Source organism: Triturus cristatus, chromosome 3_2, assembly GCF_964204655.1.
Source record: "Triturus cristatus chromosome 3_2, aTriCri1.1, whole genome shotgun sequence".
In the NCBI taxonomy this organism is placed as follows: domain Eukaryota; kingdom Metazoa; phylum Chordata; class Amphibia; order Caudata; family Salamandridae; genus Triturus; species Triturus cristatus.
Window position 1 is genome coordinate 59,332,869 of NC_140584.1, and position 27,418 is coordinate 59,360,286.

At 41.9% G+C, this 27,418-nt stretch overlaps 1 protein-coding gene across 1 annotated transcript in view; it reads right to left on the reverse strand.

The window, feature by feature from the left end:
• The window catches only part of NCAPD3 (non-SMC condensin II complex subunit D3), a 1,141,478-nt gene that overhangs the window by 766,026 nt on the left and 348,034 nt on the right, over positions 1 to 27,418 (reverse strand). Inside the window, exon 12 of the mRNA XM_085646993.1 lies at positions 48 to 110. Within this exon, the coding sequence (XP_085503119.1) occupies positions 48 to 110 (63 nt within the window). The remainder of the gene's footprint in view (positions 1 to 47; positions 111 to 27,418) is intronic.

Consider the following 27,418-nt stretch of genomic DNA (forward strand, 5'->3'; position numbering starts at 1 on the left):
ACGTATTTTTTTGTTTCCGCTCTGCAAGTTGTTTTTATTTTTTTTACCTTCAATATTGGTAGATGAACTCTCAGACGAGGTGTTGTTTCCCATAACTGTACGGCAAACAGCTGCAGTGAGAAAAAAACAATTAACTGCAAATTAATAATAATCAGAGGGATATCAAACTCCTACCGTATGTCACAAGAGAACCCTAGCTGGTTTCATCCCAAGCAGATGATTAAATCTTTGACTGCTTTCTGATGTGCATATAAAAATGATGTGCATGATGGGCATATCAAAGCTGCATTAAAAAGTGTCTAATACGTCATTAGGACATCCTTAGGGTGGGAGTACAAAAACACGTCATGGATAGATTCCAAAACACCGGACAAGCTTTTTCTTTGACCTTTTTACAGTATATGACGAATTATTGACAGAAATCAACAAAACTTCAGAAAAGTGATGTATCCTACACAAAGAAGTTAGAAGATACATTCAAAAACGTTTAAAATATTTAAACATGTAATAACAAACGTGCGTGTTTGTAAACCATTGCATAAAATACAAACATTATTTAATGATTTACCGTTATACTTTAAAAACTAATGAGTTTGAAAACATTCTATGGCGTTATCTTAAAGCAGAACAGCTGAACACCACATGGTTAAAATCTTTGACACCATCGTAGCACAAAGAAAAACTACATTCGTACCTGTGTTAAGCGTCTTTCAGGTGAATATTCCAACTGCAGATCCCTTACTTTTTAAATTCCCCTAGGTGCCAGACTGAATTCGCAACATTTCCAACAATTGCTCATGTGTGCGCACCAAAAGGGGACGCTCTCCCACACTGCTGCAGCATCACACTGCCTCTGAAAGTGATACCAGGGACGGGTATGTAGTCAACTCCCTCGGCACGGCGGTTAAGTGTTCTTTTTCATCTCCACTACATCCTCACACACGTATCAACCGTAACTTATTGAAAACATGAGTGTTCTAAATCTAAACTTTGTAGAACCTTAAAATTCCATTCCACAGAAAGGGGAGGACAGTGAAGAATCTGCAATAAAAGTGTATCCACCAGAAAGGTCATTAACAAAGATAAGTAACTTGTTCTTCTGATGGATACATCTGATCACAGATTGCACACGTTCTGAACAAATACCAAAGCAACACCTCTCATAAGGAGGTGGCTATAAGAAGTGGACTCCAAAGAGGAACTTTTGCAAGACTAAACGGGCAGCAGTCTTTCCAGACCAGGAAACCCCGTAGAACAGAACGGGAAAATTGCTGTAGTCTTGAGAGTCCAGACAGCAATGCTTGGCGGAGGTGGGACAGATGTCCTTGTAGCAGGCTGCCACATGTCCAACACCAGAACACCCCGAGCCAATGCCACAGTGGAACACCTGCCTTTGGTGGAATGGGCACAAAGGTCCTACAGAGGTTACTTACCCTTTAGTAAAGCTCTTTCTGGTGAAAACTCTAGCTAGCCGCAGATTCCTCATCGTGGTAATACCCTCAGGAGCCTGACTGGTCCTAGAGATTTGGCTTAGGACTGTTCACGCAAGTAAGGATATGGCCTCATGCTGTTCAGCACCAGCTTCCTTCCGCTCCAGAAGTGACATCAGATCCACATATTTGCGCTACTGTTGCACAGTGACATCAGTTTATTTCTTGACACTGTCCATGCCATTAAAGACAGTGCTTAGTAACTGATCAGATCTAACAGTGTGCAGCTCTTTAATCTGGAATCTTTTTATGGATGGTGAAAATCGTACACTCCACAGAATGGGGAGGAGGGGGGTGAGGAATTTGTGGTTAGATAGACTAGCCATCAGAAACAGCTTTACCCAAGGTAAGTAACTTGTTCTTCTGATGGATAGTTCTAAAATGCAGGTTCCTCACCTCGAGAATAAATACCAAAGCACTAGCTCCCTAGCTGTAGGGTCTGTGAAATTGCTCAAACCATAAAAATCCTGCAGGACCGAGTTGTCGAAATGCCTTCCCCACCTCACTATCAAGGCAGTAGTGCTTCGTAAACATAGACCGACGCCCACATTGCGGCCTGGCAGATGCCCACTAAGGCATTACGCAAGCTAAAACAGCAGACTTTCTGTGGGCTTTAAGGTCAGTGTGTAACAATTCCTTATAAAAATTAATATCCACTTTCATATTCTCTTTTCTGAACTGTTTTAAACTTTGTCACTCCAGCGAACCACACAAAAAGCTGATCATCCATCCGATGGTCTTTGGCACGGTCAGTGTGCAAGTTTGTGGTCCAACATGTGGAGTTTCTTTTCCTCATTAGGTGAGGTGGAGCAAAGAATGCCGAAAGGGTGTCCACTAGCTGATATTAAAGGGTGTCGCAATTTTCAGCAAAAACGCTGCTCTACTCCGCAACACCAGTTGGTCCGGAAAAAGGTGGCATATGGTGGATGAACAGAGAGCTGTAGCTTACTCATGCGATGAGATGGATAGGGCTATGAGGAAGACTGTTTTGAGAGACAAAAGCCTAATAGGACAGCTGTGCATCAGATGAAATGGAGTATAAATGAGGATGTAGACAACTAAATTAAGGTCTCTCTGAAGAATTACAAAAGATTAGAAACGGAACACAGACCAGACCTTTAAGGAAAAGCAGCACAACAGGCGATTTAAATTAGGACAGCTATTCCGGTAAACAAAAAAGGCTAAACGGGCTGACTATTAACCTAGAACTGTGTCACGTCGTCAAGCCTTTGCTAGGCCAAAGAAAGCACAAATAGCAGAACATCTAACAGCTTTGCGTGTAAAAGGTCTGTGTAGAGATAAATACACCAGGTCACAAACTTGTACAAGGATACAGCAAAAACAGATTTTGACGATGCGGTCTGGTCACTAGAATGAAATCCACTAATTTGGGAGGAAGATCGAGGGTAGTCAACTGTCACCGCTCAATCTCCGCCCATGGAGGTGTAGGTTACACAAGCACTGGTGCAGGACCCTACCCTGCTGCTACAACAGAAGATCCTCCTGATGAATCATCCACACCATAGGACAGATGCTCACGCCCAGATGTTGTATACAACACTCTACTGGCCCAATGTGAGGCCACCTGGATGTCTTGAGCCAAGTTGTTCTTGATCTTCTTCAGAACTAGAGGAGAGCGAGGTAGCGGTATCTCTGAGAGAGCCATCTGGGGAACTCCAAAGAACAAAAGTGTACATACTGTGCATTCTCAGCAGTCACAAATACATTTTGTCAGGCTCTCCCCACTACTGCAAGACACAATTAGCCACCTCCAAAAGCAGTTGCCATTTGTGATGTCTGAAGAGTCGCAGAGTTGGTCCACATTGGCATTTAGAGATTTCGCCAGGGTGTTTACTACCATGGAGATGACCTGCTGACTCAGCCAGTTCCAGAGGCACAGGGCCTACTGACACAAACCCCAGGACCCAACTTCACCCTGCTTCTTGCAATACCACATGGCAATGGTGTGGTCTGTGAGGACCTGCACCATCTTCCCTTTGATGAATGGTAAGGCGGCCTTCTGGCAATTTGCTTGTTTTTGAACTCCATGTTCCCTAGCTACTGGCCCAGTTGAGGTTTCATATACCACTGCAGAGCCCAAACAGGGTCGGACTGGGTCAGAAAATAAGCCTAGGCAACAACATAAAATTGGACACCATTAGTGAATTAGACAGATTAAAAAAGACCCCATGTTTGCAAATTGGAGCAGTTTCAAACACACTGTAAAGGTGTTTTAAAAGGTATGGAATGCTGCATGGATTTGAGCTTGCTACAGACAATGCTTGTTTTAATATAAGGGAATAACAGTAAAATCCGGCCCAGCAGTCTATAATAGAGGCCCACAAACCGCCCCAAAAACCACAGCCCACACATTGACCTATCGGACCAGCCCATCGGGTAATGCCGGATTGCCCTATAGTTCAAACAAACCCTGACCTTGAGCCTAAATGTGCCCTCTGGGATAGTACACCATTAGGATGAAGGAGGCCAAGAAGTCTTATAGCAACTTATCCAGGGACCGGGGATGAAGCATTGGGATCATGACCTGAATGTCCTGGACAAGTTGCCCTTGAGGGAGGGCGCAAAATTGCAAAATATCTAGAAGGGCTTCAATGAACAGGAACCTTTATAGTCAGGTTAACTTTGACATGTTTCAGAACCGCAAAGATGTGGGGAGTTTCGCCACTGTTTTAAAGGTGGTCTACAACTGACTGTGGAGAGACACGCCTGCAATGGTCAGTTATCAGGGTTGGGGAAACTGATATTCCCAACATCAGAAAAAGTGTTGCAACCACTTGTGAGAACCCAAGGGACCCTGTTAAGGCCTAAGGGGAGTACAGGAAACCAAAAATGCACCTGGCCCCCTTTGAACCTTAGGTAACAACTGTGAGACTGCAGGGAAGGGAGATGTGAGTAGGCATCCTTTAAGACCAGCACCACATCAGGTATTCTGGATATAGACCTGAGAGAACTTGGGCCAATGTAAACATCTTGAATGTATTTTTTTTTAAAGAAGAAATATAGTAGGGAAAGTCTGGGATACAACGAAGGGCACAATCCTTCTTCGGCACCAGTAAAATGGTGCAGGGTGGAAAGAAATGGCAGAACATATCCTTGCTGGGCTATCTGCAGCACCCAACTGCTGTATGTAATGCTTTGCCACTTGTGGCTCTTCGCAAACGTTAACAGGCCAGTTTGCACCAGAATAAAGAGCAAGCCAGCGCCAGCCCGTCTCTTCAAACAGCAGCATCAACAGCTCACAGGGAATCCCCAACGTGAAGCACCAGAAGCCCAGCCTGCTTTTCACACCACACCAACCACCCCTGCGATGCTCTCCTTGTTTCCCGTGACCCTCTCCAACACGAAAGGGACTCTTAACACAAAACTTAAGAAGTTAAAACTTCAACAGGACTAATCTGGCACTGTATCCGACACACAATCCATCCCAGAAAGCCTGAACTTCTGACTTGAACACGGTCCAGCGCGATCAGATAGTCACAGTTGGCGCTTTATGCTTTTAGGCACTAAATTCTTAACTCCAGTGTCTTGCTTCGTACCCCCAGATAATACAGAATACCACACAATGGCTCAAACACGACGAAGCAATAGACAAAACGTCACATCCCCTAGAGATGGATCACTTTAGAAAATGAAGCAGATCAAATACGGTTTTCAGAATATGGCTTGGGCTTTTATTTATGCAGTGCTCACTAACAGAAAGGCTTTCCCAGATGTCAACATTCGTGTGTGTGTGTGTGTGTGTGTGTGTGTGTGTGTGTGTGTGTGTGTGTGTGTGTGTGTGTGTGTGTGTGTGTGTGTGTGTGTGTGTGTGTGTGTGTGTGTGTGTGTGTGTGTGTGTGTGTGTGTGTGTGTGTGTGTGTGTGTGTGTGTGTGTGTGTGTGTGTGTGTGTGTGTGTGTGTGTGTGTGTGTGTGTGTGTGTGTGTGTGTGTGTGTGTGTGTGTGTGTGTGTGTGTGTGTGTGTGTGTGTTTGTGTGTGTATATATATATATATATATATATATATAACACTTTCCAATAGGAAGTACACACGGACACCAAGGAGATTTGCAGTTTAGGTTGGTTTATTTACTGCAAACACAACGCGTTTCAGCTTTCGCCTTGTTCACGCTTACCGCAAAGTTTTTTGATAAAGCTACATATACAGCACTGCTATTAACACAAACAAAGGACTAATCATCTCACCAATGGTGCAAGTAAGGAAAAGGTAGCGGCCATCTTGACATGTATTTAGTAAATACAATGACTACTAATGCTAAGCATAATGTCGCCCAGCCATCAAATTGAGTTAGATAACGCTTGCTGTTGTAATAATATATACAAACTTACACGATCAAAATATTAGTCATGAAATACATCACAGTATAATTAATGCCCAAGTGGGCAATATGACCAACGATTTTCTAAATAATGTGGCAAATAATTATGTTTAAAAACTCCATCACCAATCCAATAATCAATCAAAGTATATACAAGCTTTCACGAACAGAGCATAAGTCACGAAATTAGTCACAATATAAATAACGCCCCAGTGGGCAAAAAGACAAACAATATTCAAGAAATATGGCATATAATACACAAAGACCCAAATTCGTGAGTTCATCAGTGGCCGGTTCAATATAATCGATACCAATCCCTGGAAAAATACAATAAAATGTGTTTTAGTATAGCAGATCAAATTAACAGCAACAGACTCATACACAGTATATCAAAATCGAATTATGCAAGTGCACGGACAGTTCCTCACTAGAATTCAGCCCTTTGGGGAACATAGTCTCAAAGTCCACGATATATCTCGACTCCATTTGTCTAAGGCGGAGTAGTTTGTTACCTCCACGCACATTTTCGTTAACTGCATCAATCACTACCATCTTTAGCAGCCTTTCATTTTGTGAGTGTAGTTCAAAGAAGTGCCGAGCAACTGGGTATTGCCTGTTATGGCGTATAGCTCTAACATGCTCAAGCACTCTTTTTTTGGCACGATGAATTGTGCTGCCAATGTATGCCTTGTTACAAGGACAGATCAGAGCATAGACGCAGTACATTGTATTGCAAGTCAGAGCTTTTTTGATACTGAACTCCTTACCCATGCTTAAAAAATGTAACAGTACAGTCAAAGCTGTTTTTACATGCTTTGCAATTTTTGCAACACCGGAAACCAGGGCGGCCGCCAACTCTCGATTTAATAGAGTCAGTAACCACATTGGGACTTAGCTCATCCCTTAATGATTTGCTTTTCTTAAAAGTAATCTGTGGATGAGTATTCAAATGTTTTTGTAGATTACTATCGGTTAACAAGATGTGCCAATATTTATTTAAATATGGCGTACATCCTGTGCTTGTCCTGAATACATAGTAATGAACCGTAAACCATCAGATAGAGATGGACGTTGAGCAGGATTCAATAGTTCATTACGTCCAACCCCATTCACTCTCTTACATGCTTCAGTGATAGTTTTTTTATGGTAGCCCCTCGCTTTGAAGCGTTGCACCATAGTTTCTTTTTCATTCAGATAGCTGCTTTCAGTACTGCAGTTGCATTTTGCACGCAATAATTCACCATAGGGAATACTGTAATCCAGCTTCCGAGGGTGTGAGCTTGAAGCACACAAAATGCTGTTGCCAGCAGTCTTCTTGCGAAATAGATGTGTGCATGGATTGATCTTTAATCTCCACCACAATATCCAAAAACTCAACAGAGGTTCTACTAATATGCTCCGTAAAAACTAAATTGAACATATTGTCATTCAGTTTCTTAACAAATGCGCTAGCAGAATCAACATCACCATTCCAAATTAAAAAGATGTCATCGATATATCGGAGCCACAGGACACAGTTAGCAAATTCTGCCAGTTTAAAGGCCACCTGCTCCTCCCACCAGCCCATGACTAGATTAGCATAGCTGGGGGCGACGCAGGTGCCCATGGCTGTGCCCTGTGACTGCCGATAGATGACATCATCAAACAAGAAGAAATTATTGGTCAGACAAAATTCAATCATAGCAAGGATCATCTCCGAGTGGTGGAGTAGGGAGATGGATCGAGTCTTCAAAAAATGTTTTACAGCCCTTAAACCTAGCTGATGTTGTATGCTGGTGTATAAGCTGCCCACATCCAGAGTGACCAAAGTATATTGGGATTCCCAATGAATCCCATCAATAGTTGTTAAAACAATGTTTCGTGTCCCGTAAATATGCTGGCAGACCAACCACAAACGGCCGTAAGTAATGGTCAATAAAGCGAGATGTGTTTTCCAGCAAGGAACCAATAGACGACACTATGGGTCTACCTGGGGGGTTAACCGGGTCTTTATGTAATTTCGGAAGTAGATATAAAACAGGGATCTTGGGGTGAGGGCATTTGAAATAATTAATTTCCTCCCACTCCAATAGTCACCTCTCTCTCCACTCCACCAAAAGTTCTCCATATTTGAGATTTGATTGCATTATAGCATTTCTATCCGAAATGGAGTAACACGTTTGGTCTTCCAACTGTCTGTATCCCTCACATAAATAAGCTGATTTATCCAAGACCACCACATTACCCCCTTATCGGATTGTCGGATAACGATGGTATTGTCTGCTTTTAGATTCTCTAATGCTTTTATCTGATCCCAGTGTAGGTTTTTTCGGGATGCTGGGGTTTTAGTATACCTCAGTTTCTTTAGGTCATTCAAAACCCCCCTTTCAAATACCTCAATAGCATCACACTCAATGTTCGGTAAAAAGACAGATTTGGGTTTAAAACTACTGCCTGGATTAACATTGGGGTCAATAGAGAAATCCTCCAAGTTCACATATTTATTGTCATCACAGACCTCTAAATCAGACATAGAAGACAGAGCATGCAAAACCTCAATATCATCAATATTAAGATTATTCAGAGGTGTACTAACATGTGTCAATTCCATTTTGTTGTGTTTAGTATCAAACCATTTTTTAAGTTTCAGTTTGCGAGAAAAATAAAAAAATCAATCGTGGTTTGTACAAAATTGAAATTAGAAGTGGGGCAGAAGGACAAACCTAGGCCAAGGAGTTCTTTCTCATCCTCCGATAGAATGCGTTTGGAGAGATTGACGACAGTCATGGTTGAGCTTTTTTGCCCCTTGTTACCATTCCCATCGGGCTTCCTGTTTCTTTTCTTGCTCCTCTGTTTGGCCGGTTTGTTCCTCTTATTTTTCCACTGCCGCCGCGTCCTCTGCCTCTCTGACCAATTTGTTCTTGATACTGTTCTGTCCGTCCCTGATTTAGCATTTGAAATTGGGCTAAAAAATTATTCAATTTCTTCTGAGGAATTTGACCAACATTACTCGCAGCTTCTGCTGTCGGCGCGTCTGATAGGCTGCCATCCGAGACATCACTCTCACTGATATCCACACTGGCTGGTAATACAACAAGTGGCATGGAAACACTTCCATCCTTTTCAAATAAATGATCATACTTCTTGTGGAAGGTTAGGGTACGGCCAGATTGATAGTCCTTATAATCTCTTAAGAACTTGCGCTGTTTTTTGGCCGTGATTTCTTCTTCTAGTTTGTCCATCCGTTGTAACAAAGATTTCATAAAAACATCCAGTACGTCTTTAGCGTGAGATGATTAGTACTTTATTTGTGTTAATAGCAGTGCTGTATATGTAGCTTTATCAAAAAACTTTGCGGTAAGCGTGAACAAGGCGAAAGCTGAAACGCGTTATGTTTGCAGTAAATAAACCAACCTAAACTGCAAATCTCCTTGGTGTCCGTGCGTACTTCCTATTGGAAAGTTGTGTTGTATGATATTTGGGACTGCCGATTGCCCCTGCGCGGACCGCCCTGCCAGACAGCCTACATTTTTATCGGGATTGTGTTGCCAAAAGAATTGAACGAAGGCTGACCCCGTCCATCATCATTTTTTTGTCGTAGTATTTTGGGATTCCTCAGAACGTGCAGGACTCGAATCTTCACTAGAACACCGTGATTTGGGATCATTACACGGTGAGTGATTGCGACACTGTGGGATCTTTTGTGTACGATCGAAAGACTTTGCGGGTTTGTCTAAACGTGGGCTGGTTGGCTCTACGCACTGTTGGGACGTTGCTCGTTGTCGGTTGACACGAACGACTCCGTGTTGCGAGCCGTGATTTCCGGCCCAGGGTTTCGATTACCGCATTACCTGCTGAATGATTTTGGAGCGGGAAGGGAGCTGACATATCATTGAGACTAACGAAGTTCATTGTGTCAGCGTTGGAGTTTTTGAGTTAGGTTGGAAATAATATGGCTGCAGCTTTGGAGGCAAAGCGCAAATTAACAGCTGACAGACTCTTTTTTTTGCACAAACTAATGCAAGTGGCGATCTAACGAGTCCAGCCACTACTATTACAGAGGAAATTAAAATACAGCAATTATATGCCCAACTGGAAAAATTATACAAAAAGGAACTCTCTAAATGGTGGGAAGCAGAGTCCCTACAGAGGTATATTGACGTGGCCCGGGTACCTCGAGGGCTGCGTATCTTCACCATTCCAACTTATGAGGACCCTGACCCGGACATGCTAGAGGAATGGTCCAACAACTCTGCTGCTTGCTCTATCACGATGATGCGTATTCTAGTTAAGTTTGCTCTCAAAGACCGTAGCAAATTACTGGCAGAGATTGATACAGTATCTGCTGAGTTGGAACAACTGGTGGCTAAAGACGTACTGGATGTTTTTATGAAATCTTTGTTACAACGGATGGACAAACTAGAAGAAGAAATCACGGCCAAAAAACAGCGTAAGTTCTCAAGAGATTATAAGGACTATCAATCTGGCCGTACCGTAACCTTCCACAAGAAGTATGATCATTTATTTGAAAAGGATGGAAGTGTGTCCATGCCACTTGTTTTATTATCAGCCAGTGTGGATATCAGTGAGAGTGATGTCTCGGATGGCAGCCTATCAGACGCGCCGACAGCAGAAGCTGCAAGTAATGTTGGTCAAATTCCTCAGAAGAAATCGAATAATTTTTTAGCCCAATTTCAAATGCTAAATCAGTCACGGACAGAACAGTATCAAGAATAAATTGGTCAGAGAGGCAGAGGACGCGTCGGCAGGGGAAAAATAAGAGGAACAAACAGTCCAAACATAGGAGCAAGAAAAGAAACAGGAAGCCCGATGGGAATGGTAACAAGGGGCAAAAAAGCTCAACCATGACTGTCGTCAATCTCTCCAAACGCATTCTATCGGAGGATGAGAAAGAACTCCTTGGCCTAGGTTTGTCCTTCTGCCCCACTTCTAATTTTAATTTTGTACAAACCAGGATTGATTTGTTTTATTTTTCTCGCAAACTGAAACTTAAAAAATGGTTTGATACTAAACACAACAAAATGGAATTGACACATGTTAGTACACCTCTGAATAATCTTAATATTGATGATATTGAGGTTTTGCATGCTCTGTCTTCTATGTCTGATTTAGAAGTCTGTGATGACAATCAATATGTGAACTTGGAGAATTTCTCTATTGACCCCAATGTTAATCCAGGCAGTAGTTTTAAACCCAAATCTGTCTTTTACCGAACATTGAGTGTGATGCTATTGAGGTATTTGAAAGGGGTGTTTTGAATGACCTAAAGAAACTGAGGTATACTAAAACCCCAGCATCCCGAAAAAACCTACACTGGGATCAGATAAAAGCATTAGAGAATCTAAAAGCAGACAATACCATCGTTATCCGACAATCCGATAAGGGGGGTAATGTGGTGGTCTTGGATAAATTAGCCTATTTATGTGAGGGATACAGACAGTTGGAAGACCAAACGTGTTACTCCATTTCGGATAGAAATGCTATAATGCAATCAAATCTCAAATATGGAGAACTTTTGGTGGAGTGGAGAGAGAGAGGGGACTATTGGAGTGGGAGGAGTTTAATTATCTCAAATGCCCTCACCCCAAGATCCCTGTTTTATATCTACTTCCGAAATTACATAAAGACCCGGTTAACCCCCCAGGTAGACCCATAGTGTCGTCTATTGGTTCCTTGCTGGAAAACACATATCGCTTTATTGACCATTACTTACGGCCGTTTGTGGTTGGTCTGCCAGCATATTTACGGGACACAACACATTTTTTAACAACTATTGATGGGATTCATTGGGAATCCCAATATACTTTGGTCACTCTGGATGTGGGCAGCTTATACACCAGCATACAACATCAGCTAGGTTTAAGGGCTGTAAAACATTTTTTGAAGACTCGATCCATCTCCCTACTCCACCACTCGGAGATGATCCTTGCTATGATTGAATTTTGTCTGACCAATAATTTCTTCTTGTTTGATGAGGTCATCTATCGGCAGTCACAGGGCACAGCCATGGGCACCTGCTTCGCCCCCAGCTATGCTAATCTAGTCATGGGCTGGTGGGAGGAGCAGGTGGCCTTTAAGCTGGCAGAATTTGCTAACTGTGTCCTGTGGCTCCGATATATCGATGACATCTTTTTAATTTGGAATGGTGATGTTGATTCTGCTAGCACATTTGTTAAGAAACTGAATGACAATATGTTCAATTTCCTTTTTACGGAGCATATTAGTAGAACCTCTGTTGAGTTTTTGGATATTGTGGTGGAGATTAAAGATCAATCCATGCACACACATCTATTTCGCAAGAAGACTGCTGGCAACAGCATTTTGTGTGCTTCAAGCTCACACCCCCGGAAGCTGGTTTACAGTATTCCCTATGGTGAATTATTGCGTGCAAAATGCAACTGCAGTACTGAAAGCAGCTATCTGAATGAAAAGGAAACTATGGTGCAACGCTTCAAAGCGAGGGGCTACCATCATAAAACTATCACTGAAGCATGTAAGAGAGTGGATGGGGTTGGACGTAATGAACTATTGCATCCTGCTCAACGTCCATCTCTATCTGATGGTTTACGGTTCATTACTATGTATTCAGGACAAGCACAGGATGTACGCCATATTTTAGATAAATATTGGCATGCCTTGTTAACCAATAGTAATCTACAAAAACATTTGAATACTCATCCACAGATTACTTTTAAGAAAAGCAAATCATTAAGGGATGAGCTAAGTCCTAATGTGGTGACTGACTCTATTAAATCGAGAGTTGGCGGCCGCCCTGGTTTCCGGTGTTGCAAAAATTGCAAAGCATGTAAAAACAGCTTTGACTGTACTGTGTTACATTTTTCAAGCATGGGTAAGGAGTTCAGTATCAAAAAAGCTCTGACTTGCAATACAATGTACTGCGTCTATGCTCTGATCTGTCCTTGTAACAAGGCATACATTGGCAGCACAATTCATCGTGCCAAAAAAAGAGTGCTTGAGCATATTAGAGCTATACGCCATAACAACAGGCAATACCCAGTTGCTCGGCACTTCTTTGAACTACACTCACAAAATGAAAGGCTGCTAAAGATGGTAGTGATTGATGCAGTTAACGAAAATGTGCGTGGAGGTAACAAACTACTCCACCTTAGACAAATGGAGTCGAGATATATCGTGGACTATGAGACTATGTTCCCCAAAGGGCTGAATTCTAGTGAGGAACTGTCCGTGCACTTGCATATTTAATTCGATTTTGATATACTGTGTATGAGTCTGTTGCTGTTAATTTGATCTGCTATACTAAAACACATTTTATTGTATTTTTCCAGGGATTGGTATCGATTATATTGAACCGGCCACTGATGAACTCACGAATTTGGGTCTTTGTGTATTATATGCCATATTTCTTGAATATTGTTTGTCTTTTGCCCACTGGGGCTTTATTTATATTGTGACTAATTTCATGACTTATGCTCTGTTCGTGAAAGCTTGTATATACTTTGATTATTGGATTGGTGATGGATTTTTAAACATAATTATTTGCCACATTATTTAGAAAATCGTTGGTCATATTGCCCACTTGGGCATTAATTATACTGTGATGTATTTCATGACTAATAATTTGTTCGTGTAAGTTTGTATATATTATTACAACAGCAAGCGTTATCTAATTCAATTTGATGGCTGGGCGACATTATGCTTAGCATTAGTAGTCATTGTATTTACTAAATACATGTCAAGATGGCCGCTACCTTTTCCTTACTTGCACCATTGGTGAGATGATTAGTCCTTTGTTTGTGTTAATAGCAGTGCTGTATATATAGCTTTATCAAAAAACTTTGCGGTAAGCGTGAACAAGGCGAAAGCTGAAACGCGTTGTGTTTGCAGTAAATAAACCAACCTAAACTGCAAATCTCCTTGGTGTCCGTGCGTACTTCCTATTGGAAAGTTGTGTTGTATGATATTTGGGACTGCCGATTGCCCCTGCGCGGACCGCCCTGCCAGACAGCCTTCATTTTTATCTCAAAGAAAAGTAGGGTCGCACTCCAGCCAGTTTGTGAATATTAAGTAAATTTATTCACAAGTCAGCCACAACGACAGACACACAGGTTCCAACCAACGCATTTCGGTATACACACGATACCTTGTTCACGGTCGTTTGTTTTACTCTAGGTAACTCAAATTTAAACTTTTCAAAAAAACTTTACAGAAGGAAATGAAAATACCTCATTTCCTGTTCAAGACAGGGCTTACTCCTCAGACTGATGGGAGTTGTAGTCCCTTTAATTTCAGACTTTGCATAATAATGAAAAGGTAAGAGACAAGCATTGAAATAAACAAACATTGGTTGAACTGGATAATCCATTAAACAATAGTGATGTTTCAGGTCAAACCGACGCCAAAATTATAATTCATACCATAATTTAAACCAAGGTAAGATATTTACACATTCGTTTTTCAGCATTCAAAGTTATTGCACAGTACTGGTAACAGAGTCATTCCAAATTTGTGATCCAACAGAAAAAGAAAACCCTACCACTTTGGTTATAAGGGTTTAGTGCAGAGTGCAATTATTGCGGGTTGAAAGTTACCATGTCTGACCCTTCAGTGGGGCTATTTTATTCTCCGTTTTTGAGCTCCTCCAGTGGAGTGTCTCTCCCCATGTTGAGGTTAGAAATTCAACCTATCTGTTTAATCTTGCTGTTCATGCAATCCAGTACAATTTGCTGTTTGGTTACTTTAAATCAAATGTGTATATAGAATTCTTCCGATTGATTTAGACCGTGTGGTGTCAAGCTCCTGAAATTTAAAATGTGACGGGATTCCCGTTGGCGTAACATTTTCTCCCTATTGCCTCCACGTGACGAAATAGGAATGGTCTCGATTCCATAGAATTTCAGGGATTTCCAATTACCATTGTGGTAAAGTTCCATGTGCTTTGCCACTGCGTTATTCTTGTCTTTATTCTTTGTCGCACGGACATGTTCTAAAATTCTTTTTTTCAATTCGCATATGGTGCTTCCCACATATTTCAACTTGCATGGGCACTCGAGGATGTATATGGTGTATTGGCTTTTGCATGATATCAAATCCCTTATTTGCCAGACTTTCTCATTGGCCATTGTCGTTTCCATTGTTGGTTGCGCAATTTGGCACACTTTACAGTTGTGGCATTTGATGAATCCTTTGGTTTTGAGCCATGTTTCCTTAGGTTGTTAAGCTTTAAAATGGCTGTGTACAAGCCGGTCTTTTAAATTGGTCGCTCTCCGATATGTTATTGTTGGTTGGGTTCCCATTCTTTCACCAATTGTGCCATCCAGCTGTAGAATTTTCCAGTTCTTTTTTATGATCCCAGCTACTTCCTTTGATTCCAACTAGAAGTCCATTATTAATCTGATGGGTTCCATTTCTGGTTGTTGTTCTATTCCTTTTGGTTTCAAGCACTCATTTCTGGGGCTCTCGTTGGCTCTGTTCCAGCATCGATTAACAATCTTTTCATTATATTTCCTGGCTTTGAATCTCTTTATTGTCCCAGCACTGTGTCTTCTCCATTCCCCTTCTTCACTGCATATTCGTCTTAACCGTAGAAATTCTCCATACAGTATGCTGGTTATTAGAGAGGGTTGGTGGAAGCTTGTTGCTTCCAAAGTTGCATTTGTAGCTGTTGTTTTGCGGTGAAGTGTTGTTTCCAGTTGATTATTTTTCACATAAATTTCCATATCCAGGAAGGTCACTCTTTCCTTATGGATTACGTAGGTAAATTTCAAATCGCTTATACTGTTATTTAGTATTTGAAAGTAATCCTGGAAATCCTCCACCTCTCCGTTCCAAATAATAAAAAGATCGTCTATGAAACGAGTCCAGCTGACAATCTGTTTGGTGTATTTCTCATTTTGGGTATTCCATGCAACTTTTTCCTCCCACCAACCCATTGTTAAGCAGGCATAGCTTGGGCTAAAGGAAAAGCCCATAGCCGCTCCGTTCTTTTGTCGGAAAAGATCTTCACCGAACAGAAAGATGTTACATGTAAGGCACGTTGAGATCATATCTAGTAACATTTCATTATGATTTTTATAATGAATGTTTCTTTCCTGTAGGAAGTAACTGACAGCATTCAGACCCAGGGCGTTGTCAATATTGGTGTACAGTCCAATTACATCCATTGTTATTAGATGGTATGTATTTTGCCAAGTTATTGTTTGTAAAATTCTTAATAGGTCTGTTGTGTCCTTGATATATGAGCGTAGGTTGGCTACATAAGGAATAAGGAAAAAGTCAATGTAGTTTGCCATTGGTTCTAGTAAGGAGCCCTTTGCTGATAGGATTGGTCTTCCCGGTGGGTCTTGTCGATTTTTGTGTATTTTCGGGAGAAAATATATTGTTGCCAATTTGGGGAAATCTACAAGTAGATACCTACTCTCCTCTTCATCTATCAAGTTTTGTGATGTCCATGTTCTGAGTTTTTTTTCTATGTCCAATTTGTAGGTTGCAGTGGGATTTGTTTGCAGTTTTTCGTAATGTATGTTATCTTGTAACTGCCGCATAGCTTCCGTGATGTAAAGGTTTCGATCCCATACCACTATATTGCCCCCTTTGTCTGCCATTTTAATTTCTATCTCTTGGTCCTTGGTCAGACTATCGAGGGCTTCTCTTTCACTCTTCGTGAGATTATCCTTATGTTGGGGCTTTTTCATTTTATAGAGGTCATGGATAACTGCTTCTTGGAAGAGGTCTATTTTGTTACCAGGAGGTAACTGTGGATTGAATTTTGATTTCGGACGTTTTTCACTTAAACCTGCCCCCAATTGTGGGCATGCTGTTTCTAGCGATATTTCCTCCTCTTCTTCCGCATTTAAGTTAAGTAATGTCAGGAAATCATTGGATTCCTTTGCTAGTAGTGTGGAGGTTGGTTTCTCCATTAATTTAGATTGTTTATGTCTGTTTTGATTTTCCAAGAAGAATTTTGCCAATTTGATTTTACGTATATAGAGGTAAAGATCTATCCTCATTTGTGCTAAATCCATTCTTTGTACCGGGCAATAATTGATGCCTCGTTTTAGTAGTGAGATTTCCGAAGGGGATAGTTCATGTTTTGAGAGGTTTACCACTTGGAGTTCATCCGTTATTGCTCCTTCCTCTGCCTCATACTCCTGGTTTTCGTACCAATTTTTTCTGTCTGGCTGTTTGGTTCTTCGTCCCCTTCGTTTCTGTTTCTTTGGTACCATGGTTTTCCTCTGCCTCGACCACAAGGTTGTCTTTGCGCCATTTGGTTCTGCTCCCATTGACGTTGCTGCAGGACACGGCACATATCCCCTAAAAAAGATTATTTAGCACTATCCATGGGGGTTTCCAATTCACCCCCCCTTAAATCCGTAGATGCCAGTGAGGAAAAACTGCTAGATGTGGCCAATAAATTACTGGCGATTCGGAGAATAAAATAGCCCCACTGAAGGGTCAGACATGGTAACTTTCAACCCGCAATAATTGCACTCTGCACTAAACCCTTATAACCAAAGTGGTAGGGTTTTCTTTTTCTGTTGGATCACAAATTTGGAATGAATCTGTTACCAGGACTGTGCAATACCTTTGAATGCTGAAAAACGAATGTGTAATATCTTACCTTGGTTTAAATTATGGTATGAATTATAATTTTGGCGTCGGTTTTACCTGAAACATCACTATTGTTTAATGGATTATCCAGTTCAACCAATGTTTGTTTATTTTAATGCTTGTCTCTTACCTTTTCATTATTATGCAAAGTCTGAAATTAAAGGGACTACAACTCCCATCAGTCTGAGGAGTAAGCCCTGTCTTGATCAGGAAATGAGGTATTTTCATTTCCTTCTGTAAAGTTTTTTTGAAAAGTTTAAATTTGAGTTACCTAGAGTAAAACAAACGACCGTGAACAAGGTATCGTGTGTATACCGAAACGCGTTGGTTGGAACCTGTGTGTCTGTCGTTGTGGCTGACTTGTGAATAAATTCACTTAATATTCACGAACTGGAGTGCGACCCTACTTTTCTTTGAGGAGGAAATTGTTGGCATGTTTAGCGGTTTCTGGTTCAAACCGCGAGGATAACGCACCTTTTTGAAGCGCCGTACACTCGGACCTCTCAACCGCTGTGGGATAGCATATATATATATATATATATATATATATATATATATATATATATATATATATATAAATTCACTGAAAAAACCATAGGTTTCACACATGTTATAGTTAGCGGAAATTTTACTGATAAAAAACCAATGAAATTCCCCCGTTATAGTTAGTGCAGGCAACTATAACTCACGCGACCGCAATCCTCTGCTGATGCTAATACTGTATTTAGACACTTATTTACCCATGTCTTCTTCCATACATTTTTAGCTATACATATATTACAAATATTTTTTTTTCATAAAGACACATATGTCATCAGCAGAAGATTGCGGTCGCGGGAGTTATAGTTGCCTGCACTAACTATAACGGGGGAATTTCATTGGTTTTTTATCAGTAAAATTTCCGCTAACTATAACATGTGTGAAACCTATGGTTTTTTCAGTGAATTTGCAAGGTTTTTTAAATGCTAAGTTACTTTACGCCATTCGTGGCGTGCGCGCCCACTTAACGCAGTTCGTTCCGTGCGCGCACGGAAAGATCTAACAGCCAATCAAAATCGCGCTCGCGCACGCCACCGTACGCGTACGGTAAGCGCACCGTAAGCGCACCGTAAGCTGGCTCAGATATATATATTGATTTAAAGGCTATTTTCTCAGAATCTACTGAACAGATTTACACCAAACCTACAAAAGGCACTTCCTTGACCTGAGGACTACCTCTCTGCCAAATTTCAAGTAATTCTGTTCAGCCGTTCGGGCTGTAGCTGTGTCTAAAGGTCCTATGGAAAAATGCATGGGAAAAACACGTTTTGGGACCCCCCTTTTATCTCAGCCCCCGCTTGACGAATCCCCCCGAGACTTTCAGGGTAGAAGCGGAGCGTAGCGCCCCACCTATTTTGAAAAATTCGCGAGGATTCGTCGACCGGCGCCAAAGTTATTCAAAATAGAATGTTGCGGATTTCCTATGGAAACGTGGTCCTAACTATAACTACCTACTGGCGACCGCCAGTAGGTAATATATATATATATATATATATATATATATATATATATACACACACACATACATCAGGGCTCGACAAATCCACTCGCCCCCTTGCGAGGGAGAATACATACACACACAAGCAATAATAGCACCTCAGATGATTATAATCACTGGAGACTTGGATGTGCATACAAAGTCACTCTCACACATTACAAAGTAAATACTCAAAGAAAACACCTCACCGGTCGTTCACTCAATATCCTTGCCAACTCAAGCTGGAGGAGCCCTTTGACAGCCAGGCAGGACTCGCGGCCAGGAACCAAATCCCAAGTTTCTTGTGACAACACGTCTGCCCCACAACTGAGCTCCCACCGGCTGCCAAGATTCACTGCCTTTAAATACCTTTTACTCAACCTAAGGCAAAGGTGCTAGAAACCTCACCCCCTCTATTCAGGTACGAAAAACTGAACTGACCGTACAGGTCCGTGTCAAGATCAAGACAGAAGCAGGCCTGGCCCCTGTATTTTGACTCAGAGACGGAGCTGTACATTCCACACATTTCTCTGACATCGACAATCTCTGCTCTGAAAGGCACCAAGCACATTTCCCACACATTATCCCAGTGAAGCTTACGAAAGCCTCAGAGGGTACATTCAACAATCTCCTCTCAAAAAACAAGGCAACCTTGAACGTGAATAACCCAAATAACTTGAGCACTCTTAGGGCCTGCCGGTGCGCGCAAAAAAGCTCAAGCAAGACCGAGTCAGAATTCAAGATGAGATGAGGGCATGTCGAAGCAAATAGTAAGAACTTCATAATACTTCCCAATGTACAACACAAAATGCACATTTGTGCACCACTGCTGATAACATTGCACTTCGGGAACAAAAAGTACATTCCACACCTCTTTCTCTCATGCTTTCAAAAGCACATCCCACACATTCTGTTCTTGGCAAGCTGTTCTAATCCGTGACAGCTCCCACTTTAAGACTGCGAGATTACATGGAATTGGAAATGGATTTTTAGAATCATATGATGGTGTTTTCAGTTTGAAGTGTGTATAAATACTTTTCACATTGCCTCTAAAGTTAAGCCTGACTTCTCTGTGCCAAGCTCTCAAGGGGTTGAGCAGAGGTTTGGGGTTTGATATTCCTTACCTTGACAAGGATTGCGGTTGTTGATTGACCAGGGCTCACACCCCAGTCAACCAGGAACCCAATTTCTAAGAAAATCCCACAATGATGTTCCTCAAGGCCTGCCCGCAAAAGGTCGCCCACTAGATCATATAGTATGGGAGTATCTCCCCAACAAACCGCTCCAGACAAATATTGGTTTAGCTGGACTTAATGAGAAAGTCCTAAACTGTCTACAAGCTAATCCATTGATCTCTACGGATAATTTGGAATCTCGTATTTCCATTGTGGAGATTTCCCCTTTTGGAAAGTAGCAATGCAGACCAATCGCGCTCATGAATCTAATCATACATAATTTTAATTTAGTAGTTGTATCACCCTTATTTCTATTAAGAAATTCAACAAGGAAATCGCAATTAAAATATGAACTCCCCCTATTTTAATAAAACCGAATAGAGGTAAAAATAAATTGAAGGACACCTACTATACTGGCATTTTTAAACCACAGACCATCTACCCCCCACTCCATTTCTTTTAAGAACAACATCTTTTTCATTGTATATAACATCAGTAAGTGCTCCCATGTAGGTCGAAGAACGCCCCGATCCACAGCAGATCGGAATGGACCCGATGATGAAGCATGCTACCAAGGGGTAACTCTTGTAGGTGAGGGTTTTTACAAGAAGAACCTGTTTTTCTTCAGTGGAGAGTTATTTTGCACATAACTGTACTAGGTTTCTTTTTATTGTAACTACCTGTGGGTAGAGGAGGCCAAATCCAGTGTATCAGATATATATATATATATATATATATATATATATATATATATATATATATATATATATATACACACACACACACTTCTATTGCAATATGGTGGACTCTTTCTGAAGAGGATGATGGATCTGCCTTAGTTAAAGGAAGAAAATAAGGTAGGAATTATTCAGATCTAATTCACAGTAGATTTAGAATTGCGTATATCTGCCCATATACAAAATGTATTCCACTTCAAAGAGTGGACTTTATTCGTACAAAAAGCTTTTGCCGCACATGAGACACTTGGACACACTGAAGGACTAGTTAACTAGAATGAGACAACAAGGCACTTATTTGTCTTTCCACAAACTCCTGGGGGCTAACACTGAAGAGAAGGCATTTGCAAATATCCCAGACCATAGATTCAAAACTGCTTCTTACTGGGTCCTAAAGATCAACACCTGCATGCGCAGAATTTGTGTTTTGTGTATAGGAAATTAGCCGTTCGTGGAACATGAGTTAATGTACCATGACATTTGTATCCCCCCTTTAACAATGTGTAATTTCTCCTGAGGCAGTTTATACACACATTAGTAAGACCGCTAGATCTTCCACTGTCAAAGTGATTCCATTCTGCGGCACCTCATCCCATAGATGCTGTGTTTTGTTTAATGGAGATTGTAACTTATTTCCCCCTTACATAAGGATGTAATGCAAAATCGTCACATTGTCTGTTTGCATCAACACTTCCAGATTTTGAACAAGTGGTAAGAAAGATACTTACACCAGCCTTGCTGTCTCAGTTTCAAAATGTTTATTTGGTGAGACTGTTCCTACTGATTACAGAGTGCGCTTGCTGCGAGTTTCTAAAGATGAGCCCCCACCCAATCCTTTCAAGGATGCATTTATTATTAAATGAACCTGTGGGCTTTGTATGTGTAGGTCTTATCCGGCACAGATATGGTTCTCCATCATCCACCATGAGTGTCTGGGGTGCTTGGTAAAAACACTTTGGTACAGAACTAAGATATCACCAAAATCTTAACATCTGCACCCAGGCACACCACTGACCATTTATCCAATGTAGCTCATACTCTTACAGTACCTACACTACTAATGTGTGTACTTTAAAGTTTCTTTTATTAATGATATTTGGAGGCGTCTGTCTCAGCAATGTGATGAAAATGGCTAATGAACTTTCCTTTTGCATAATTCTCTAAATTCAAATAAAGTATTTTATTTTAAAAAAATGTTAATTCTCCGAAGATTTGAAATCTGCTTTGATTTCCTTTGTATTGGATTTATCTAGAGAGTGTTCGTGGGAAGATGTTTTGTTCCGTGCTCCCTTGTTAGTTCGCCATTTCTTTCAACAGATGATATCCAGGGAGCTACAAGAGGGTGAGATGCTGTTACATCTGTGCAGAGATCGGTGGCTCTGGGCCGACAACAGGGCAAAGAGTCTACCAAAGACTTTATGGATTCATGGGAGTAAGCAGTGCTCCAAGTGTTGTCCAAAAGCAAATTGTTGGACACCACGTTCAGCTTATGGCTGGAAGCCCTCACCGCTTGATTACTTTGGTATCTTCACACTTGCGGTCACTGGGAAGAGTGCTCTGAGAGCCACTGTGAGCACGGAAGATTAAAGGCAGCGGCAGGACTGCATAATTCAGTGTAACAACAAGGATGTATACGTTGATTCTTCATTTGTCAAACGAACTCCATACGTTGCATTAAAGAGGCACGGACAAGGCTTTCTAAAAGCCCTTTGAAAGATGGTGGTCTCTGAAGTTCAAATCCAAGACGTAGTAGAATCTTTTCCTGCGACATCAGTACTTGTTCGAAGAATGTGTAAGGGAGGCATCCACAAGAGGAGGATGTGGTGTAACACATTAATTCCCAGATTTTTCCTTGCATTCTTCTCCCCTTTTCCTACTATTGCGGTAGTTGATTAACCTTCTAGTAGTTTTGATTTTTTATGGAGTTATGCCTGGCATGTTTCTACTTTATCATATTCTGGTGGTGCTTTGCTGATCACTGCAGTGTTTCTCTTTATCTCCAATCAATAGCTAGAAGCCTGGCAAAAAGGGTTTTTTAACACTTTTTTTTCTCCATCGGTGACACACTCTTGTAGAGATATGACATTCTTGTATAAAATTCTGTGCAGGATGGCACCATGGGCACTAAGAGTAGTCACATTTTCTACGGGTAATCAACTTGGGGACCCAAAAGAACTTGTATGTGTGCTTCATGTGAAGGGGTGGGCCACAACCGTTACAATGGGCGACCTTTCAAAAATTGGGGAAAGCAATGCTTATTTGTGAGCAATCATACCTACGATCCAAGAACTATACGACACAGAAAAAACGGGAATAATTGCAGAAACAAACTGTAAACTTAAACTTTTGAAAGACAGTAGGACATCAAGATTTATTTCGGGTTGGCACCTCAAATTCTTGATGTGTTGTGGTTCAGATATTTGCAGACACTCATCAGACAGCAACCCAGTATTATTTTCCAACCACTTTCTGAAGCAAAACAGTGGCCATTCAGGTCTCTGCTTAATAGTTAGGTACTGCACCTCTGACTAATTTGAGAAGCTGGAGAAAGCCTGCATTTGTGTTCTCCAAAATTCATGGTGCAGACATTGTAAGCTTTCTGGCTATGATAGCTGATGCATGAGGAACTAATAAATAGGGTGCCCTGCTTATCGAAATTGACCACCCTCATCTAGCTTAGTAAATTAATTCAATAACAACCAAACTAGACAAAACTTGTTAGAGCAGACTGGAGGCTCTAAGTGTCTGACAAGATCAGTGTGGTTTGAACTCCTCTAACTAGAAAGGTACTTATGGCCTCCTCGAAGGGAAATTGCAAGAAAATGCTGGTGAATTGGTTACCAACAACAGAGGAGAGTAACGGGTGCATGAAACTCTCCTTAACAACTCAAGAGGCCTTAGATGTAGCACAATATGAAGAAGAAATTATAGGTGTCCATGTTTAGGTATCGAACACTGGACAATTCTGCCCGAAGGACAAACAGCCTCAACATGAAGGTAGAACCAGCTACTAACGAGGAGAGAAAAGGGCTGAAGAGGTATCTCTTAACTATGCAAGCACATTACCCGCCGACATAAGACCCACATTAGAGAAAGAAAATTATAGGTCTCCATGAAAAGTATTGGAATACATAACTAAAGTACACACTCCCATCAACTGTTTTACCTACTTGAAAGAGAAACCAATTGTTAGACCTGTAAGCCTTAGGGTGGTTGTAGGAGGCTGGCTTAGTATATGGTGCACACTTATTTAAGTGATGCACCTTGCACGAATCCAAGCAACCTTTATGGTGATTTTAGCGGTCTTTCATAAACATAGAAACCTCTCAAAGCAATAGCTGCAGAAAGCAGCCCTCAGGCTAATCTTGAAGTAGTGTATACCAGCTTGTTTTACCAGTTTAATCTGTAGTGTACGTTAAATGAAAAAGAACCACACTGTGTTCATTTACAAATACTTCTATTTATTACACAACACTCACTAATGAACAAGTTACTTGCTTTGAGTAACGCATTATCTGGTAGAGACTATCTAGCTGCAGTTCCCTTACCTAACCCGGAGATATCAACACAATACGTGTCAATTGACTCTGAAAATTGTATTAGGAGTCAGAAACAACAGTAATAGAACAGAGTTGCACAACAAACTATGTATTGTTTTAAAGAAATAAAATAGATTTATATGTGTAGCTATGTTAATTAATATCAACAGAATATTAGTCAAGTGATACTATATTAAAACATCTTTTTAATTATTGGAATGTATGCTCTCTTTGTATGAGTGGGTATGATTGGTTTGAATTGTGAGGATATGGCTGTGTGTATGTTTGGTTCTGATTTGGAGTATGTAGGGAGCCCAGATGATATCTGAATATTTTTTGAAACTGAATCAATGTAAAATCTCATTAACATGTATTTTGAAAATAAAATATAAACACAATTAGTCTGACTTATGGCTTTGAATATTTAAGGAATGTTCCTCTTTTCAAATCTATAGGAGAAGCTATTGTTACCAGACACTTTTCTGTACAATATAGTACAAATCTGTTCCATCGGTAGGCGTATATTGACTTGGAGGGACGCCTGCCTGCCAAAATAACATTACAGATTTCAGGAGGAAGATCGAATGCTGTCAACTGCCACGGCTCAATCTCCACACAAGAAGGCGTAGAGTTGACAGGTTTGAGTGGAGGACCCTACACTCCTGCTGCTCATGCTAAGAAGCTCTGGATACCACACCACACTCTGTGCCCAGGCCGGAGCCACAAGAATGACTTGGGCCCGGTCATTCCTCATCTTCTTGAGAACTCTAGGCACAAGTGGTATGGAGACGGAAAGGCGTACAGGAGGCCTGAGTTCGACTCGAGATTAAAAGCTTGTCCGAGCAAGAACCGCCATGGAAGCTCCAGCATGTAAAACTGGGGACATTGACCGTTCTCTGCGGAGGCAAACCGATCTAACCAAGGATCTCTCCACTGTTGAAAGACACCTTGCGTCACCTCCAGGTGGAGATGTAATTTGTGATCCACTAGGCATCGATGGCTGAGTTAGTCAACCCTGGCATTCAGGGAACCTGCCAGGTGTTAAACCAACAGGGATATGCCCTACTGTTCCAGTCATGTCCAGAGACGCAGGGCCTCTGACAAAGTCCACAACCCCACTCTGCCCTGTTTGTTGCAGTACCACATGCAAGTGGTGTTGTCTTAACACTTGTACAAGCCTTACTTTGATGAAGGGTAGAAAGGCTTACAATGCCAATAAGATTGCTCGGAGCTCCAGCAGGTTGAGGTGGAGTCTGGATTTCGCATGAGCCCTGCGTCTTCTGATATCCACCTCTCCCAGATGGGCACCTCATCCCAGAAGTGACGCGTCTATCTCTACTGTGAGATCGGGTTGGAAAAGGGAGATGGGTCTGACTCTGACCCCACTGTGGTTCATTAGCCATCACTGCAGGTCTCGCACAGTTCCCTTCAAGTTCTTAACCAGGTCAGAGAGATACCCTAGTTGTGCGCCCACTAGAACTTAGGGTCCCACAGCAGAGCTCGCATATGCCATCTGGCATGTGTCACATGCAGGAGGCCATGATGACCAGCAGCCTCAATTACTCTCTCTGAAACCCAGGATGGAGGGTGAAAGATCGGTATCCTATACTGAATATCCTGGAGTCACCATTCGGGAGGATAGGCTTGAGAATGCACTGTGTCCAGAACAGCTCTGATGAAAAGGAGCGTCTGAGAGTGAGCCAGGTGTGACTTTGGGGAGATGATATTGAACCCAAGCGAATGCAGGAGGTTTGCTGTAGTCTGGAGGTGCGGTGCGACCCAGCATTTAATATCCAGTTGTCGAGATAGGGGGAAGACTGACATCCCTGATCTGCACAGTTGAGCTGCAACCGCCGCCATCACCTTCGTTACCACCCGAGGGGCGCTGGTAAGGCCAAAGGGGAAGCAGAATGAACTGAAAATGCTCATGACCTACGGTAAACCGCAGGTAGTGCCGATGGACAGGAAGGACGGAAATGTGAAAATGGGTTTCCACAAGTCAAACGCTACCATCCGTCTTCTGGGTGCAGGGTACACAGGACCTGAGCTAGAGTGAGCATCTTCAATTTCTTCTTTTTCAGAGAGAGTTGTTGAGGACTCTTACATCTAGGATAGGACAAAGGCTGTTGTCCTTTTTGGGCACCAAAAAGGAGCGGGAAAATCAACCACAGCCTACTTCTTGCTCCAGAACCCTCTCTGTGGTTCCTTTGACCAAGAGAGCCATGACTTTCTCCCGGAGTAAAATCAAATGTTCCTCGGAGGTTGTGGAACTTACAGGTCCTATGGCTGGGGTATGGCTGACACGGCTGAAAGCCCCTTCCGTGGTGAAAGGCAAACTGGGGACATGTGGCTACTAAGATGCACAAGGACTTGGCCGTAGCCTGCGAGTCCTTAAAGAGCTCCAGCTCCATATCTACCTTGTCTACATAGAGGCAGGTACCATCAAAGGGCATGACCATGAGAGAGGCATGAACATCCTTCGAAAAGCCAGAAGTTCTCAATTGGGCGTGGTGTTGAACAGCCACTATCGATGAAATTGCTCTGCCCAGTGAGTCAGCTGTGTCAAGACCACAAAAGATGGCGAACTGTGCTGCATCTCTCCTGTCTGACATGGATTGGAAGAGGACCCTGTCTGACATGGATTGGAAGAGGACGGCCTGAGCCTCCTCCGGGACCTGCCACAATTACGCAACCATTGGTAATAACTGCCCAATAAGCATACAGTGTTCACCGAACGCAATGCAAGGCTGGTGTAAGAAAATATATTCTTACCCCAACTATCCAGCAACTTTGATTCTCTGTCCTGGGGAGCAGACGGGGAACGCACCATGGGACGTAGAGAATTGAACCGCCAAGCTCTTTGGGGTATGGCGGTTGATGAGGAAGCTTGGGTCACCTTGGAGCAGGGCGATTATCCGATGCACAGGAACCCTTGTGCTGGGTTTGGACCAGGTACTTAGTAGGACATCTGTAGGGGCCTCATTAAAGAGTAGCAAGGGTTCTGAAGAGAAGACACCTGGTTGCAAGACCTATA